Source organism: Manis javanica, chromosome 10 (assembly GCF_040802235.1).
Source record: "Manis javanica isolate MJ-LG chromosome 10, MJ_LKY, whole genome shotgun sequence".
Taxonomy (NCBI): domain Eukaryota; kingdom Metazoa; phylum Chordata; class Mammalia; order Pholidota; family Manidae; genus Manis; species Manis javanica.
Genome location: NC_133165.1, coordinates 36836695 through 36853093, shown reverse-complemented (window position 1 = coordinate 36853093; position 16399 = coordinate 36836695). Strand labels below are relative to the sequence as shown.

The window sequence follows — 16399 nt, the reverse complement described above, 5'->3', positions numbered from 1 at the left end:
CTGCATAGGTACAGAAATGAAATGGCCCGGGCGTGTGGTGGGGTCGCATAGTTCATGAGTCACATTGCCAGGGTACAGAGAGCGACATGACATTCTTTTGCACATGCACTATCCGTAGAGCTGAGTCTGTTTCTGGATCAACTGTGTGTACCTGGAATCCTGTCTCTTACATTTGGAGGGGCCTGAGGGTGAGGGGTTGCAGGTGACCAGGTGATTGTTGCCCCAGGTGGCTTGTATTTTCATTATTGAATAATAATAGTGGCAGATGCTTATTTAGTGTTTACACCCTGCCAGGCACTGTTATAAGCACTAAGAATTTATTAATTAATCCTAACCCAACTGCCATTTTCAGATGAGGAAAGTGAGGCATAGGGAGGTTTAATAACTTGCACGAGGTCTCTCTGGCCCCATCTGCTCCTCAGCCCCTGTTCTGCCCACACCAATGGCCGTAGATGCTGGGACTACTCTGAGTTGGTCTTTCCCCCTATTTTCTTCCATGATGACCTAGAGCTGGGAGTTCTGTTTCCTGTGTATTTGCTTTCACTCTGTATGCCTTTGAATGTTGTCATATTTCAGGGTGCAGAAAGGTGCTAGTGTGTGTCTTTTTACTTCTGCACAGGTGGGCCTGTGATGGTTCCAGATGCTGAGAGATCAGTGACATCACTGAATGAAAGGTAAGGGATTAGTAAAAAATAAAATCCACATCTGACCCCTAAGTGTTAGTTTTTAGACTAGGGAAAGTCTTCCTGAGTTTGTTATATATTCTTTATTCAAAAGGACACTTGGGATTATAAGGCTATATTCAATTAACACCTTTAATTTTGTAACAGATTTTTAAGACAGTTAATGGTAAAACTGAGGCCGTTCTGCATTCAGGTTGGTCGGGCCAGGGCTCCGCGGGAGATAGATGGCATGGAGCTCAGGGGATTTGAACCAGTGTCCAGACATCTGTGGTAGTTTTTACCCTGTCTTGACTGGGGTTCCCTTTTATTTTCAGTTGTGGCCCTGTCAATGTGAAAAGTGAACCCATGGAAGATTCTGGTATGTACACTTACACCTCTAGAATAAAATATTTAGCAGGTTGTCATTTACTTTCTTTTGTTTTACTTTTAAAAATTTGGAATTTCACTAAAATAGGAATAGAGGGGACCTTCCTCCAAATAATTTTATAAATCTATGAAAAAACTATAGCTAACATTATATGAATGGTGATAAACTGTATCTTTCCCACCAAGATCAGGGTCAAGGCAAGGATGTCCCATCTCACCACTCCCTTCTGACATCATACTGGAAGTCCTAGATAATGCAATAAGACAAGAAAAGGAAATAAAAGGTATATAGATTGGGAATGATGAAATAAAACTTTGTTCACAGGTGACATGATGGTCTCTTAGAAAGTCCAAAAAAAGCAACAACAAAAAAATGATGACTAGGGCACTAATGAACCTCAAACAGAGCCTTATCTGCAGAATAATAATATTCTACTCAAATAGCTAGACTAAAGAGCCTTCTGATGCAGTAAAGACTAGTTACTAAGATGCTATTAAGTAGATCCATTTGTGGACAAAATATTATTTTAGTTATATGTAAATTAGAACCTGACTGCAAAATGAGTAAAAGGCCTTGAATACATGTTTGAATTATGACTGGATTTACAAACAGAGCAGTGGTCTCGTTTTGGACATACTTTACTCTTTCTTGCACTCTTCTGTCATTTATAAATGTTCTACAATAGACCTGCATCACTGTGACATGTCTTTAGGAAAAAAGTCCCTCTATGATGGATGAGAGTAGTTGATTTCCATCCCTGCGTCTACCCACCTCTTAAAAAAATAAAAATGGCATTAATTAGAGGGAAAATGTTAAATAGCTAAAAATAAGAAAAAAATATTTTTAATGCAATTGTTTAATCAAGGAATGGGAAAATATTGAAAGTATTAAAAGTGGGAAGGTTAGAAAACCTAAAATAAATAAGTACATAAAGCCAAAACTCAGTAAATATGGACACGAGCTGGCTGTAAGAGGGTAAGTCTACAGTTAGTGTTATCATGCTTAGAAAAGCAATGTAGAGATAGGAAATGAACAGCTCAAAATATAAAGTTAAAATTAAATCCAAGAAAATTCAAAAGAAAACAATATTCAATATTAAGAAGAAAATATGAAGAGAAAAAGAAACTAGAGTCTATTGTGTGAATGAAATGGGAGGCAGAACACCAGCTTCACTGAAGCCGTCCAGGTGTGGCTTACACTTAGCTGCCTCCTCAGCCCTCTGGGGACCCCGGGACATGCATGGACCAGCCTCCTCCCCTGTCATACCCAAGGGTCTTCCTCCCCTGCCACGGGTGCTCCTGAGCCTCCCATCCCAAATGACAGAGTCCATCCTAAATGGCAAAGTCTGAAAAATCATGGTGCTTGTCCAGTTTCATTACTCTAGGTAAGTCAGTGAAAATAACAAGCCAAGAATTTTAGCTGAGCAGAATTCAGCTGTGGAGCCATCATCTCACACATGCCATGCATGTGCCCTGGCCCAGTTTAATCTAGCCTCCAGGGCTTTCAGAGCTCAGATATGTTCTACCTGTGTCTCAGATGCTCACAGAGAATTTAGAATCCTCCAAGTCTCAGCCTCTCCTCTTAAAGACTGGCAAGACAAGTTGGGTGGGGGTGGGAGGATGTCAGCTCCCCAAGAGGGCCTTCTATGGATTCACAGCCCATGCCTCCTGCCTCCTTCCTCACCAGCTGTTGGGGGGATGAGCAGCATTTCCCACCCAACCTTAAAATGGTTTGCTTTTGTGGAAACTTCTCTTTGAAGCTGTGATTCACATCAAACAAAAAAAATGCTCCCTATTAATGTGATTTTCTACTATAGATCTCATGATGCAATACAGTTCATCACCTCCAGCTGCCTACAGGCTTTGGTGAGCTGGCCATCCAAGGGCCTGATTCCTTGTGATGTTTGCATAGCACTTACTACATAAAAGAAGTGTTTCAGTGGCTTTGAGTTTGAGTCCCCCATCCACTCCCTCTCATTTAGAGGAAAGGCTGAAGTAAATCTGTTTCATTAGCATTTCAAACAAATTCTATATCCTGCACAGTCAAATCTGGTTTCAATTGCCTGGATTAAGAGGAATTTTTCTTTGACAGAATAGTTGTCATGTGTTTATCAGATGTTTCTATTAGAGTCATTAGTCCTAATCAACTTGGAACTAGTACTTAAAAATTTATTATGAAATATTATACAAGTTATACATGGTTAAAGTTTTTAAATGCAGACTAGTAATAAGTAGAAGTAGAATTCCTCTTGGCCTTTCACTCCCCCTCTGCAGCTCCCATCTCCCAAAACCTGTCTGTGCACCTCAGGTCCCATCCCCATTTTAGGGGCAACAACTCTTAACCGATAGGTGAAAATTCTTTCAGATCACTTAAAAACAAACACATAAACAGCCTTTTTCTTTTTCTTTTACTTCTCCATTTAACAATGTCCCTTTAACATTCCCAGCAGATGCCCATTTTGTCCATTTCTGAGCAATTTCCTCAACTTAATCTTCCATTTCATTAATGTGGCCATCAGCCATATCCGTTCTGCTCCTCAGCTTTTCTAAACAAATTCTTCTTTTCAATAATCACCTTCTTTAATATCTAATCTCACTATCCTTATACCAACCGAGTTGTTAAAAGTTTTCAGAAGACCTCTCAGAACTTGAAAATTAATGCTAAACAGTGAATACCAAGTTGTGCCACAGTTTTTGCTTTTACTGTTAACATTCATGATTAAATTACATGTATATTTCAATATCCGTTACTTACTGCTGTGTAAAAAACTACCCCAAACCTAGTGGCTTCAAACAGTGATCCATCTTTCTCCCAGTTCTGTGTGTTGGCTGGGCCCTCCTTCTGGCCTGGGCTGGTTCGGCAAGGGTTGGATGGTCGAGGCCTCACTGGAAGATGAGCCTCTCTCTCCTTACAGTCTCCCGTCCTCCAGGAGGCCAGCCCAGGTCTGTTCACATGGCAGCTTGGTTCCAAACTAAGCTGGCACTGAGGCAGGAGCACTTCCCAAGCCTCTGCCTTCATCCCAGTAGCCACTGTCCCATAGCCAAAGCATGTCCCGTGGCCAGGCCCAGATTTAAAGGGTGAAGTTGCCTGCACTTCTAGAAAGGAGAAGTGGGAAAGACACATTGCATACAGGTGTGCCTCCTGGGGTGGGAGAAATCTGTGGCTGATTTTTGCAAATTTAATCTACCACACCTTTCCCTGATAAAGGATTTTGGCTTTACTAAAGTTTTCCCCACATTTTGAAACCCATTTCTTTGTAATAGGCAAATTAAGATTATACATACCAATTCAGGTCCTATTACAGAAGAATACTTTGAGTATTTCATGTAAATTCAGCCATCCTGAAAGGGAAAATTTCCTGGAACTAGAAACTAGGCCTTTTTTTCCTTCCCTTCTTTCCCTCCCTTCCTTCTTCATTCCTTCCTTCATCCTCCTCTTCTTCCTCTCCTCTTTCCTTTTATACTGATTTTATATTATTCTATATTATTTGTATTTTTAAAGGGATATGCCTTTTGTTGATAGTGTGAGCTACAGGTTCTTTCACTGATGATAATGTTGCAGTGTTAATCAAAACAGAACCTGGGAGTTAACACTCTGATCAGCTGGTCCTACTTTTCATTGGTGGGTTTGGCCTAACACTAATTTTATAATTTCCATTGCATTCAAGGCATTTCCACGAAAGCAACAACTGTCTCAGTCAAGAAAGAATCAGAGGATTTTAACTACTATCAATATAATACACAAGGTAATCCCATTTTATAGTAATTTTCTTCTCAAAAAGTTATTTGTGATGGAAAATTTCCATTACCACTTATCTGAAAAACAGGCAAAGAGTAATAAAGATCCATTTGTGTTTTCTTAGGATCCAGCCTACTGCCATTTAGAGGAAAACATGTTACATTCATGAAATAGATTCTGTTTAGCCTAGATCCCTAAGTTCCTAGGCATATATGTATGAATGTGAAAGTATTCCAGGGTGCATTTCACTTGACTTTATTGACTAAATATTCATGTTTTGTGTATTCAAAACATTTCCCCCATAATCCTCTCCTGTCCAGTCTGTTCCTGAGAAAATAGTAACAGTTAAAAGATGGAGATAAGAGTTAAGAAATTTAGATGCCCATTCCTAATAATAGTTCCTTCACTGACATCATACAAATTAAATGGAGAGCAGACAATTATTACCAAATACACACACTTTTCAGACATGGCACGGGTAGGTGGTCTGGTGGTCAATGCAGTTGTGTGGTTTGATCCTTCGCCCAAAGACCAGAACCTTCTGGACTCCAGTGTGAGAACAGTTTGGCAATATAGTATAAGAATTTGTACATTGGATCCTTTCTCCATCTTTGAGCTCCCCTGTGAATGTTGGCAGAGTGTGAGACAACTGGCCATTAATTCCACAAACATTATGATCAAATTTGAAATGCCTCCTACAAAATCTCAACTTTGAAATTTTCCTGCAGCATTATATAGTTCTGGAACTTCTACAAAAATGTCTTCAAAAAAAAATCTAAAAGCAGACACCAATGAAAGTGTCTGTTGTAATTACTGTGTCCTGGGCCAGCCCCGTCTCTCTACTTCTCTCTCTCACACACACACACCCTGGCCATCACAGTCCGTTGCAGCCCATCTCCCTCCCTCTAGGTTCAATCCATCCTACACTCTAGATCCCCGCTGCAGCATTTATTTTTTGAGAAGTGGGCTCTGTCTCCTCCCTCGCCTGCTCCTTACTCTCTGTGGCTCCTTATCACCTATACAGTGTGATTTATTGAGACATTCCTACTGCTCTTTCTGGCCTCCCCTGCTGTTCCGTCTGCCTCCCCAGCCCTCACCCTTAGTTCTTCAGACACAGCTCCTGTGATCCCTTAAAGATGTCCCAAATCCTCCTTCCCCCAGGCTTCTTCATAATCTGATCCCTCCAAGTGAATCCCTTCTTTGAACACTTGTGAGGGTTCCACCCCTCTTTCTGGGCCCATCAGAACCTCAACTCCTGCCCGGAGCCTTCAGCTCCCTAACTGCACACAGCGTTTAGAACAGCCTGCTGTGTTCTATCCATGCTTTTGCTGAGGACTCCCTCAGCCACGGGGGGCTCTGAACACATCGGGCACTTGCATGTGCTTGTTGAATTGAGCGTATCCCTCAACAAAGAATCAATGTAACCTCTGTTTGTAACTTACTGTTGTTTTGACAAAAGTGCTCATAATCAAATTATATCTTGATTCCCAAGAATATACTTTGAACTTAAATAACCTTGGTGTTGATCAAAACAAGTACTGTTAGGGATAGGAGAGTTGCAGATTCTGTTCCCAAAGGCAGGAGTGAAATAAATGATTAAATAGATGTGCTTGCAATCATTCTATTTTAGTTTTTCAGACAGAGACATTATTTGAAGAAAAACATTTAAGTTAGATGTGCAGTTTATAAATCTTTCTCTTACTTGGCTTAGAAATGACAGAAATAATGAAAAGATCTTTGTACAGTTCCTTAAATTGGGCCCCTTCCTTCTTGATGCCAAAAGGGTTAAAATTGCCCAACATCATGAACCACATTCCTCATCACTGAAGGTTTGTGTAACCGTTTAGGTTAAATACCCACATGTTGAAGTATTGATGTCTCTATATATTCTTTAAGTAAGGGAGAAATTTTTAAATTCCTAAAATCAACAAATGCAGCCATGTCAGAATGGCAACTGACCTTTGGGAAGCGCCCTGACATGGCCCACCAGTGCTCAGACACTCCTACTAGGTTAGTGTGAAACTCTGACCCCCCACCCCTTCACAGCCAGGACCTCACAGTCCATCTGCAGCACAGACCTCATGGAAAACCCCGACACATACACATACACACATCCAGGCTGACATGGAGCCCAAGGACGTCCCATAGAGCCTTTCACATGTGCAAGAACCCCACCTCCAGGATCCCTGGAAATGAAGAATGCACAGTACAAGTTTTGCCAAGATACACTGTGCCCCGGCTCCCTAACATTAGTAGATGTAAGAATATAAACACTATTCAGTTTTCTTCCTGGCTGACACTGCATGACTTGGAGAAGGAGCCTTCCAGGCGAGGGAAAATGGGTACAAAAGCCTAAGGTGAAGGAGTTAACACTGTCTTTCTCACATCACATCACATCACATCACTCTGACACAGACTTTTCTGCTTCCCTCTTCCACATTTAAATGCCCCTTGCCGTTACAGTGAGCACAGCTGGATAATGCAGGGTAATTTCCTTTTCTGAAGGTTAATCGATAAGCAAGATGTTCCATCTGCAGCCTTAATCGCCTCTTGCCATGTAACATAATATAACCGCAAGTTTTGGGTATCTTTGGGGAGCATCTGCCTACCACAAATACTATGCAATTATAGGACAACAAAGTAAGTAACTCAGATGAAATGGACAAGCTACTGAAACTGACTAAAGATAAAACACAAGATTTAAATAGTCACATGACAAGTAAAGAATTTGAATTAGTTATCAAAACACTTCTGCCACAAAATCCCAGGACCAGATGACTTCTCTTGTGAATTCTACCAAGTGTTAAATTAACACCAGTCCTTTACAAACTCTCCCAAAAAAATGGAAGAGGAAGGAACACTTCCCAACTCCTATGAGGCCAGTATTGTCCTGATACCAAAATCAGACAAAAAACAACACAAGGAAGGAAAATCACAGACCAATATCCCTTATTAACACACACACTAAAATCTTCAACAAAATACTGGTAAATGAATCCAGCAACATATAAAAGGATCATACATCATGACCAAATGGGACTTCCCTAGGAATGCAAGATTAGTTCAACATATGAAAATCAATCAGTGAAATACATCATAACAGCATAAAGGACAAAAACCACAGGATTACCCCAACAGATGTAGGAAAAAGACATTTGACAAAATCTAACACCCTTTTATGGTTTAAAAAAAAACAACCCTCAACAACAAAGAATCGAAGGGAATGTCCTCAACCTAATAAAGAACATCTACAAAAACCGCATCCTTAATGTTAATGTCATCCTTAATGATGAAAGACTGAAGGCTTTCCCGCTAAGACCGGGATGTCTGTTCTTAACCACTTTTTTTTAGCATTGTGCTGGAGGTTCTAGGTAAGACAATGACGTAAGAAAAAGCCATCCACATTGGAAAGGAAGTACAACTATTTCTATTTGCAGATGACATGATCTTGTACATAGAAAATCCTAAGGAATACATTACACACATGCACACTCATACATACACTATTAGAGCTCATAAATGAGTTTCGCAAGGTTGCAGGGTACAAGGGCAGTATACATTAGTTATATTTCTATAAGCAATGAACAATCCAAAAATGAAATTAAGAAAATTCCACTTATAATAGCATGAAAAAGAATAAACATCTATATAGATAAAATGACAGGGAGGGAGAAACAAAGGTTACAAATGATACAGGAAAATAGAGTAAAATGTTAACATTATGTTATCTGAGTAAAGGGTATACGGATCTTTGTATGGTTTTTGCAACTTTTCTGTAAATTTAAAAACTATTTCCAACTTTATAAAGTTTCTTTAGAGGAACACATTTATGAGACATTTGAGGAAATTTGAACAATGACTAGATAGGAGATGATAGTCAAAATAATCGTTATTCGGGCGATGTGGTGGAGCTGCAGGAGGAGAGCTGTCTCGTGGAGAGGCAGTATTTGCCCGCTGAATTCCATACCTGGGATTCACTTTAGACAGCCTGGGTGGGCACAGACAAACAGGATTATGGGAGCTGAGGAATGTTGGCACCGGGGGATGGGCAGATGGTTTCATTATACCTTCTCTCTGCTTTATGTTTGACACTTTTGCGAACTATAGATAAAGTAGCAAAGAAAAAAAATGTAAAGAAAGGATCACTTGTGTGAATTTTATTTCCAGAAGTCGAAGAATTTCATATACATTCCTGTGCATATATTTCTGCCCTTTTTATCTACTGTTTGCTTTCCTTTCAGAAAGCTATAACTCAGCGAGCAGTGAAATAATAGACATGGAATTACCGATGGAAGGTTAGAAAATGAGGCTTTTTTTTTTCTTTAATTTACAGTATGTTATAGAGAACACGCTCTTTTAAACAACATGTTTGAAAATAAAGTAAGTAACTTACTGGCATGCCTTCTTAGAAAACTGGCTGAGTAGTAGTCCTAAAATGTACTATTAAAAATGCTATCACTCTTATTTTTCTGATCTGTAAGTGGTTCTACTTAAAGCACCTGGATACAGAAGTTAAGTGGTAAGAAAGCTTCACACCTGCTTTGTCTTCTCGGTGGGCATGCCAAAATTCTTTTGAACAGAGTTGAAAAATACTTTAGAACATTCTTGAATTATAAGTAAAATTTGATAATACTTGTCTGCATTCATATATTAATCTTGAGCATCATATTTAAGACCTGAACTTGTGGTATACATGTCCAAGGTAATATGAATGAATGAAATTTCCTTTCCAAATCTAAAGACGTGGAATATCTTTGTCAGTTTGCAGACAAGATGATAATGCTTTTAGTACCAAATGACCTGTATTTTTCTCAAAGTCAAAGAAAGGTGTTCTCCAAGGAGCTGATCTGCAGTCATTTTTAATTGCTTCTCTAGTATTGGGGGGAGGGGGTCTGAACTTCCAGCAGCCCCCTGAGTAATTTGTCCAATTCTCAACCAAGAATTCCAGCCTTACAATTCTTTGTTCACTTATAAAATTAGTCATCTTGAACTTAATTGCTTTAAACCAAGAAGACAAGTTGACTGTCATTACTTAACTTCTGTTTATTTTTCTAAGTTACATACATTTTTATTGTAGTATAAGACAGCCTACATAGAAGTCCATTATACAGTTAGTGTGAGTGAGTCAGAAAGATTTCACTGGGTGTTGGCCTTTGAAATACTTTGTTTCTGAAGAGATTTTATTATCACAGTAAGTGGGACAACCATTTACAATAAAGCGGAATTACTCTGATTTTTCTTTTTTTACTTTTTATTTTGAAATAATTGATTCATAAGAAGCTACAAGAATAGTACAGAGAGGTCCCGTGTACCTTCACCCATTTTTCCCCAGAAGTTACATCTTCCATAACAATAGTACAATATCAAAACAGCTAAACTAGTTTTGAATTCTAGTCTTTCTTCCTTTATTAACAATTAACATAAGCTTTGGCAGATCTTTCTAAAATGAGTCAGAGTTGGTTGAGATAACCTAACCAGGCTTTTGTCTTATGTTGAACTTAATCCATATGCCCTAATTCTTCTCCACCAGAAAAATCGATCTGGATACTATGTAATAATAGATTGTGAATCCCCCTGGGGCTGCTGGCAGGATAAGAGGGGAACTGTTAACCAAAGCAAATGGCTTTTCTTTATCCTAGTAATTCCTCTTGACAGCAAGAGACCACTATGACCACGTGAATTCCATTAGCTCACATAGAAGGCTATTCTGTGTCCATTTATGTGGGTAAATCCGAATTGTTTGATAATATCTGGACGTTTCATATCTCCCCATATCTGTATAAGATTAGCCTTTATTACCCTATTATCCCTTGTAAACTTAAAACTATGCTTATCCTTTGTGTTCATGAAGTATGAAATGTGTTTAAATACCAGGATAAGCTACTCTTTTGGTATGGGAGCAGTAAGGTGTTGGAACATGAGAATACATAATGAATGTCATTTTAGAAATTTTTTTTTCAAGATTCTACTCAGCTTGTCCCTTCAGAAACAAGTGAGGACCCCGAAGCTGAGGCAAAAACTGAAGGTTAGTGGCCAAAAAGTCTTGTCACAGTCATGTCTCTCAGCATAGTTTTTATTCCTTCTTAAAGGATTATTGCGGGGAAATAATTGAAATCGTGTGTGTGTGTGTGTGTGTGTGTGTGTGTCTGCGTGGGCATACGTGCGTGCATGCAAAGCAGCCCACACCCCATCAAGTACACATGCTCTAGGCTCTTTGGACAAGAGAGTGAGGCCTTGCCAGTCAGCACCGCCTGCGGAGAGCAGACTGCCCCGCCCCTGTGAGGGAGGAATGAGGGGGGAGGGCGCCGGAGGACTCGGTTCTCGGCATCTCCTCACCTGCTGGCCTGTGCTCAGCAGAGGTAAAAAATAACAGCTGGTCAGCCTGGCATCAGTGAGTTCAGGTTAAAAACAAGTATCTAAAAGGAAGTGAAGTTCAAAGTGTGGTTTTAAAAAGACTTACTTGTTAAGATCCTCTACGTAAATCAGATCATTTTCTTTAAAAGACTTACAAACTCATGTGTAATCTGTCTAGTTTTTTGTTTGTATGTTTGTTTAAAAACCACATCTAATAGTTATAAACATATGCTAAGAATATTCTTTACAATTAAGAGTTTTTCAAAACATTTTTCGTTTTTCATAGAAATGAATAAAGCCACTTATCCTGGAATTCGTGCATTTTCAGCCCCTGTAGTTAAAAAAAGTACCCTTTTTTATTTTATTGTGATCCACTTAGAAATCCTCTAAAAAATACTTTTCCCTCTACTGCTGGCAAACAAGCTGATCCATAGTGTCTTCCTAATATGAGAAGTCCTTTTATTTTGTACATTTAATGTTATGAGGTCTCAGAATTAATGTCCTTAGGTATATAATTCTATCCTAGCATTTAATAATATCTCACCTGAGATGATGTGATTTGAATTAGTGAAATCTGAGTTATAAAATAGCATTAAATAATCCCAGTTTTATCATTTTTCCATCAAAAACGATTTAACAAGAAGACATTTGGATGATAGTATGTAAACTATACAAATTATGCTTTTAAAATCAACATATATCCCCTTGAAGTTGTATTTACATTTTCTTTTCTAAGTGAGTCCCTTTTATTTCAAGGTAACATAACTTCACATAAAGAGCACAGGGTCTGGATTGGTTTTGCCACAATTGGAGGTATTTTGAGATTGAATGAATATTGCCATCCTGATTTTATTTTTCTGTTTACACTTCGTTTACTTGAATTCCAAAAGTGTTTTTTTCCAGTCGATTGTCTTTAGGGGTAAATTTCTCTCATCATTATTTATCACAAGGAAAAGTGGGTGCAGTTTAAGGGTCCAGCAGTCCGAGGATGTGGCGTGGTGATGCCCACAGTACGTCCAGTGAAAAGCAAGCTGTGTGGCTCAAGACAAGTTATGAACCAAACCAAGAGGAACTAAAAGAAATGATAATTTACAGTAGAATCTCAGTTTTGTTTAGAAAAAATATTATGTAGGAGGAAACAAAGTATGAGAAAATCCAAAAAGAGAAACTATACCAACAGCATTGGAACTAGACATGAGTTTACTTTTCTTCCCTTTACTTTTCACTGTTTCCCTCATTCTCCACAGTCCACATATTCCTCAAGTGTTAAGGGGGGAAATTCAGGCATCGACCGGGTGTGTATGCATGGACAGCCTTCCCACAGTGACTCAGCTCTGGAAGTGTTACTGGGAATCATGTGGCCATACTGCCAGGGTCACTGAGCACAGAGGAGATGTTTCCCATCCAGGGATGATGTCCCTGACCCAAAGCACAAGGGCACATATTTTCAGATAGATTTTTCATTAACGTGTATGAATTTGTGCTGATTCAACTGTACCTGAAGTCCACGGGGCATGAGTAGCTTTACAGATAAAACATGATACTTACATGGCCCAATTTCAAAGTCATCATAAAGGCCTCAATGTGGCATCAGGTACCACCATTCTGAGCCCTAACAGATTTTTTTTTAATCCCACAAAAGGAAACCCTTAGATTACTTTGAATTTTTTTTTTATTGAAGTGAAATTAACATAACATAAAATTAACCATTTTAGAGTGAACAGTGGCATTTAGTACATTCAGTGCTATATGGCCACCACCTCCCTAGTTCCAAAATATTTTCATCTCCCCAGAAGAAAACCCCATACCTATTAAGCAGTTGCTCCCCATTCCCTCCTCCCCACAAACCCTGGCATCCACCAATCCATTTTCTGTCTCTATGGATTTACCTTTTCTACACATTTCATGTAAATAGAATTACACAGTGCTGGCTTTTGGGGTAAATCTTCAAAGTTCATCCACATTACAGCATATGTCAAAACCTCCTTTCTTTGTAAAGCCGAACAATATCTCATTGTGTGTATAAATCAGTTTATCCATTCTTCCACTGATGGATATTTGAGTTGTTGCCTCGAAGTCCTTTTAAAAATATAAAGAGAACAAAGCAATCTGCAGATTTGATGTAATCCCTATCAAATTACCAACAGCATTCTTCAACAAACTGGAACAAATAGTTCAAAAATTCATATGGAACCAACAAAGACCCTAAATAGCCAAAGCAATCCTGAGAAGGAAGAATAAAGTGGGGGGGGATCTCGCCCCCCAACTTCAAGCTCTACTACAAAGCCACAGTAATCAAGACAATTTGGTACTGGCACAAGAACAGAGCCACAGACCAGTGGAACACAATAGAGACTCCAAATATTAACCCAAACATATATGGTCAATTAATATACGATAAAGGAGCCATGGACATACAATGGGGAAATGACAGTCTCTTCAACAGATGGTGCTGGCAAAACTGGACAGCTACATGCAAGAGAATGAAACTGGATCACTGTCTAACCCCATACACAAAAGTAAATTCGAAATGGATCAAAGAAGTGAATGTAAGTCATGAAACCATAAAACTCTTAGAAAAAAACATAGGCAAAAATCTCTTGGACATAAACATGAGTGACTTCTTCATGAACATATCTCCCCAGGCAAGGGAAACAAAAACAAAAATGAACAAGTGGGACTATATCAAGCTGAAAAGCTTCTGTACAGCAAAGGACACCATCAAGAGAACAAAATGGCATCCTACAGTATGGGAGAATATATTCATAAATGACAGATCCAATAAAGGGTTGACATCCAAAATATATAAAGAGCTCATACACCTCAACAAACAAAAAGCAAATAATCCAATTAAAAAATGGGCAGAGGAGCTGAACAGACAGTTCTCGAAAGAAGAAATTCAGATGGCCAACAGACACATGAAAAGATGCTCCACATCACTAGTCATCAGAGAAATGCCAATTAAAACCACAATGAGATATCACCTCACACCAGTAAGGATCACCACTATCCAAAAGACAAACAACAACAAATGTTGGCAAGGTTGTGGAGAAAGGGGAACCCTCCTACACTGCTGGTGGGAATGTAAACTAGTTCAACCATTGTGGAAAGCAGTATGGAGGTTCCTCAAAAAGCTCAAAATAGACATACCATTTGACCCAGGAATTCCACCTCAAGGAATTTACCCTAAGAATACAGCAGCCCAGTTTGAAAAAGACAGATGCACCCCTATGTTTATCGCAGCACTATTTACAATAGCCAAGAAATGGAAGCAACGTAAGTGAAGTGTCCATCAGTAGATGAATGGATAAAGAAGATGTGGTACATATACACAATGGAATATTATTCAGCCATAAGAAGAAAACAAATCCTACCATTTGCAACAAAATGGATGGAGCTAGAGGGTATTATGCTCAGTGAAATAAGCCAGGCAGAGAAAGACAAGTACCAAATGATTTCACTCATATGTGGAGTATAAGAACAAAGAAAAACTGAAGGAACAAAACAGCAGCAGAATCACAGAACCCAAGAATGGACTAAGTTACCAAAGGGAAAGGGACTGAGGAGGATGGGTGGGAAGGTATGGATAATAGGAGGAGAAGAAAGGGGGCCTTACGATTAGCATGTATAATGTGAGGGGTGCATGGGGAGGGATGTACAACACAGAGAAGACAAGTAGTGACTCTACAGCATCTTACTACACTGATGGACAGTGACTGTAATGGGGTTTGTGGGGGGACTTGGTGAAGGGGTAGTCTAGTAAACATAATGTTGCCCATGTAATTGTAGGTTAATGATACCAAAAAAAATGTGTATATATATGTGTGTGTGTGTGTGTGTGTGTGTGTGTGTGTGTGTATAAAGAGAAAAATCCCATGATAGAATCCAAGTCCCACAGTGGTTTCAATGCAGGTGATGGAAACATCCTCAAAGTGGCCTCTGGTCTGTTGTCTTGTGGGGCATCACAATGGTACAGGGAGGGGAGGCCAAGTCACCCTTTTGTTCTGGAGAACAGTTTTTTTAAGAATTAGTCATACAAGTCAGTGACTGTTATGGGGTATGTGGGGGGAACTTAATAATGAGGGGAGCCTAGTACCCATAATGGAGGTTCCTATGGGTACTCCCCCCGTTAATTGTACATTAACGATATCAAAATAAAAATAAAAAATAAAAAAGAATTAGTCATAGATTATTTGGTAAGTAATTTAGCCACTAACGAACATCTAGAAAGAACCATAACATTTGGAAGTCCATGTGTATGTATCTGACAAGGAGTTCTGTGATGGATCCTAGAATATGGAGCCGAATGAGCAGTTTTAAATTATAAGGTACCTGAGCAGTCATTTCCAAACAGGGTCATCCTTTATGTGAAGTGAGCATTGAAAAAGAATTTAGACTTAGATGCAGTCATGAAATGGGCCACCCATTATTCTCAATGTCACGGTCCCTAAGATGGATTAACTGCCAATTTATGCATTAATTTTAATTGGATTTTGCATAGTGTATTTTATGGTGGAGTTTTATACTTTGAGGAGTCAGTTTTAATGATAAAACGTTAGCTCTTTATCAGAGCATAATGCCTTATTTTCTGGCGCTACCTCAGCTCTTCTGATGGCCTGAATTGGTTCTGGGTTTTTTAGAGGCACAGCAGTGTTAGGTGCCCTGAAAGATTCTTCTTACCTCAGGGTGATGCTGGAGCCTCACAGTGATTTCAGTGATCTCTTAGTGTTGAACCTGATTAGGGATCAGACTTTCCAGGATTTATTAGATTTATCAGAAAAATATGTAATTTTGAAGTCATGAGCAGCAAACTTTCCCATATTTCCACCAAAGATTCTGTGTTTGAAGCAGCATGGACACTGGGGAAAACCTGAGGGCTTTTCTTGACAAAAGTGTGGCTCATCATGCCCCGCTTTGAGGCCTTGCTCTTAGATGCAGAATCTCAGAGCCCCGAATGGCCAGGCTTTCACAGAGCACATGGGCCGGAGCTGTGAGGTCCTCAGAAGGGGCTCATCAGGCTCCTTTCTGTTTCTCACATTTACTCTTTAACTCTGTCTGAGCCTTTCCTTGACTATGTCTGTTAAATCATTTTTCATAGGTTGTCTGCTTCTTAAGTGTCCTCTTGGACACATTTCTATGTCTTATCCCCACCTCCCCCTCCCACCACCTCTTTAAATGGAGAATAACAACAAAGGAAATACATTTTTAAGCACCCTTTTAAAAAATCAAATAGGCTGACTGAAGTATTTAGGGACAA

At 39.3% G+C, this 16399-nt stretch overlaps 1 protein-coding gene across 4 annotated transcripts in view; it reads left to right on the top strand.

The window, feature by feature from the left end:
* GTF2IRD2B (GTF2I repeat domain containing 2B) overlaps positions 1 to 16399 on the top strand; it is a 67376-nt gene that overhangs the window by 45295 nt on the left and 5682 nt on the right. For 3 of the 4 annotated variants that reach the window (XM_073215213.1, XM_037002699.2, XM_073215212.1), the window contains 5 exons: positions 620 to 674; positions 998 to 1041; positions 4718 to 4795; positions 9030 to 9083; positions 10751 to 10813. In XM_073215213.1, the coding sequence (XP_073071314.1) occupies positions 620 to 674; positions 998 to 1041; positions 4718 to 4795; positions 9030 to 9083; positions 10751 to 10813 (294 nt within the window). Of the gene's footprint in view, positions 1 to 619; positions 675 to 997; positions 1042 to 4717; positions 4796 to 9029; positions 9084 to 9121; positions 9169 to 10750; positions 10814 to 16399 lie in introns of all 4 variants that reach the window. The other variant, XR_005057085.2, reaches the window with a different exon arrangement.